The sequence below is a fragment of the Setaria viridis genome, chromosome 7 (genome assembly GCF_005286985.2).
Source record: "Setaria viridis chromosome 7, Setaria_viridis_v4.0, whole genome shotgun sequence".
In the NCBI taxonomy this organism is placed as follows: Eukaryota; Viridiplantae; Streptophyta; class Magnoliopsida; order Poales; family Poaceae; genus Setaria; species Setaria viridis.
Window position 1 is genome coordinate 7260491 of NC_048269.2, and position 1936 is coordinate 7262426.

Genomic DNA, 1936 nt, shown 5'->3' on the forward strand with positions numbered 1-1936 from the left:
AAAAAGGTTTTCGATCCTCTTTCTGTTTTTTGGGTTTGGAAAGATTGGAGCACGAGTCGAACACGTCAGGAAGTGCTAATGAGCAAGGGTGCTGTAGCCGCTGGGGCATAGGTCTCTTGCAGTCCGATCGGTCTTGCCCTAGCATCGTTCGCGCACTCTTTTCTTTTCATGCCCAAACGTTTAGGAAGAGGGTCGATTTGGGAAAAAATTGTATTTTGAGAAGATGCCAAGTGACTTGGGCAAGAGCCCTTGATAGCCTCCGAGGGATGTGCGACCCTAGGGCAGAGCCAGGGTCGGATATCCCTAAGCTTAGGACGAAACTTTAGCGAAGGCGAGTCAAAACCACCCCTTTCTCACAAACTAAAAGATAATCAGAAGTATGTATGTACAAACTTGGATACAATGGCTAAGGGTAGAAGTGTCTTAGCTGATCGATGTTCCAAGCGTTGGTGAAGACCTGCCCGTCGGGGGTCGCCAGCTTGTACGTGCCTGGCCGCAGTACTTGCACGACGATGAAAGGGCCTTCCCACGGAGGGGTCAGCTTGTGCCGGCCTCTGTTGTCTTGGACGAGGCGAAGCACCAGGTCGCCGACGTTGAAGGCTCAACCTCGTACCTTGCGGCTGTGGTACCGTCGCAAGGCTTGCTGGTACTTGGCCGAGTGGAGCAGGGCCACGTCGCGTGCTTCGTCGAGCTGGTCTTGCGTGTCCTCGAGAGATGCCTGGTTCCCTTGTTCGTCGTACGCCCTAACCCTCAGTGACCCGTACTCCAGGTCGCTGGGGAGGATTGCCTCGGACCCATAGACCATGAAGAACGGGGTGAAGCCAGTTGCCCTACTGGGGGTTGTCCTCAGACTCCATAGGACTGCGGGGAGCTCCGCGACCCACCGGCCACCGAACTTTTTGAGGCGGTCGAAGATCCATGGCTTGAGACCCAGGAGTATTATGCCGTTGGCCTGATCAACCTGCCCATTCATGCGGAGATGCGCCACGGCCGACCAGTCCACTCGGATGTGGTGGTCGTCGTAGAACTTGAAGAACTTCTTCTCGGTGAACTGCGTGCCGTTGTCCATGATGATGGAGTTAGGGACTCTGAAGCGATGGATGATGTCGGTGAAGAATTATACTGCCTGCTTGGACTTGATCTGTGCGACCGGTCATGCCTCGATCCACTTTGAGAACTTGTCAATGGCGACAAGCAAGTGGGTGAAGCCCCCGGGCGCCTTCATGAAGGGCCCGACGAGGTCCAGACCCCAGACCGCGAAGGACCATGTGATGGGGATGGTCTGGAGCGCCTGGGCGGGCAGTTGGGTTTGCTGCGCAAAGAATTGGCACCCTTCATAGGTGCGTACCACACGGGTAGCGTCGGCCATCGCCGTCGGCCAGTAGAAGCCCTGTCGGAAGGCGTTTCCGACGAGGGTTCTTGGTGCAGTGTGGTGGTCGCGGGCTCCGGCGTGGATGTCCTGTATCAGCGCCCTTCCTTGCTCGATTGGAATGTAGCGCTGCAGGATGCCGGTGTGGCTCCGCTTGTAGAGCTCCTGGTCGATGATGATGAAGGATTTGGCACGGTGGGCAATCCTTTGTGCCTCTATCTTGTCCGTTGGGAGCAACTCGCGGATGAGGTAGTCGAGGTACGGGGCTCTCTGGTCAGGCGGGGGGGGGGGGGTCGGGCCCCTCTGCTGGGTTCGCATCGATCTCCATGACCTCAGGGTTCGAGGGATCGGCCTCCGAGCCCAGGACAGGTGGCGAGTTGCCAACCTCTCCCGGGTCGGCTCCCGAGTCCGGGGTAGGTGGCGTGTTGCCGACCTCTCCCGGGTTGGCTCTCGAGTCCGGGGTAGGTGGCGTGTCGCCGATCGCTCCCAGCTCCTTGTAGTGGATTGAGGGCTTGTATTAGTCGCAGATGAAGACTCTGTCAGGGACGAGCTTTCGGCCGGATGTCG

General features: G+C 57.9%; 1 protein-coding gene across 1 annotated transcript; it reads right to left on the minus strand.

The window, feature by feature from the left end:
- Positions 1 to 336: 336 nt before the first annotated feature.
- LOC117864563 (uncharacterized) lies at positions 337 to 1069 on the minus strand. The gene is made up of 3 exons (XM_034748695.1): positions 897 to 1069; positions 614 to 773; positions 337 to 360 (listed from the first exon to the last, which is right to left on the minus strand). The coding sequence occupies exons 1-3, from the start codon at positions 1067 to 1069 to the stop codon at positions 337 to 339; spliced, it is 357 nt and encodes a 118-aa protein (XP_034604586.1).
- Between the last annotated feature and the right edge of the window lie 867 nt (positions 1070 to 1936).

Bases quoted from the DNA above. Each gene is read 5' to 3' on its own strand.
- LOC117864563 (XM_034748695.1), bottom strand. From the start codon at position 1,069: ATGGACAACGGCACGCAGTTCACCGAGAAGAAGTTCTTCAAGTTCTAC. The intron at 774-896 runs GTTCGGTGGCCG...AATCCTCCCCAG, and splicing joins ATCTTCGACCGCCTCAAAAA to CGACCTGGAGTACGGGTCAC. The intron at 361-613 runs GTACGAGGTTGA...ATTATCTTTTAG, and splicing joins GACGGTACCACAGCCGCAAG to TTTGTGAGAAAGGGGTGGTT.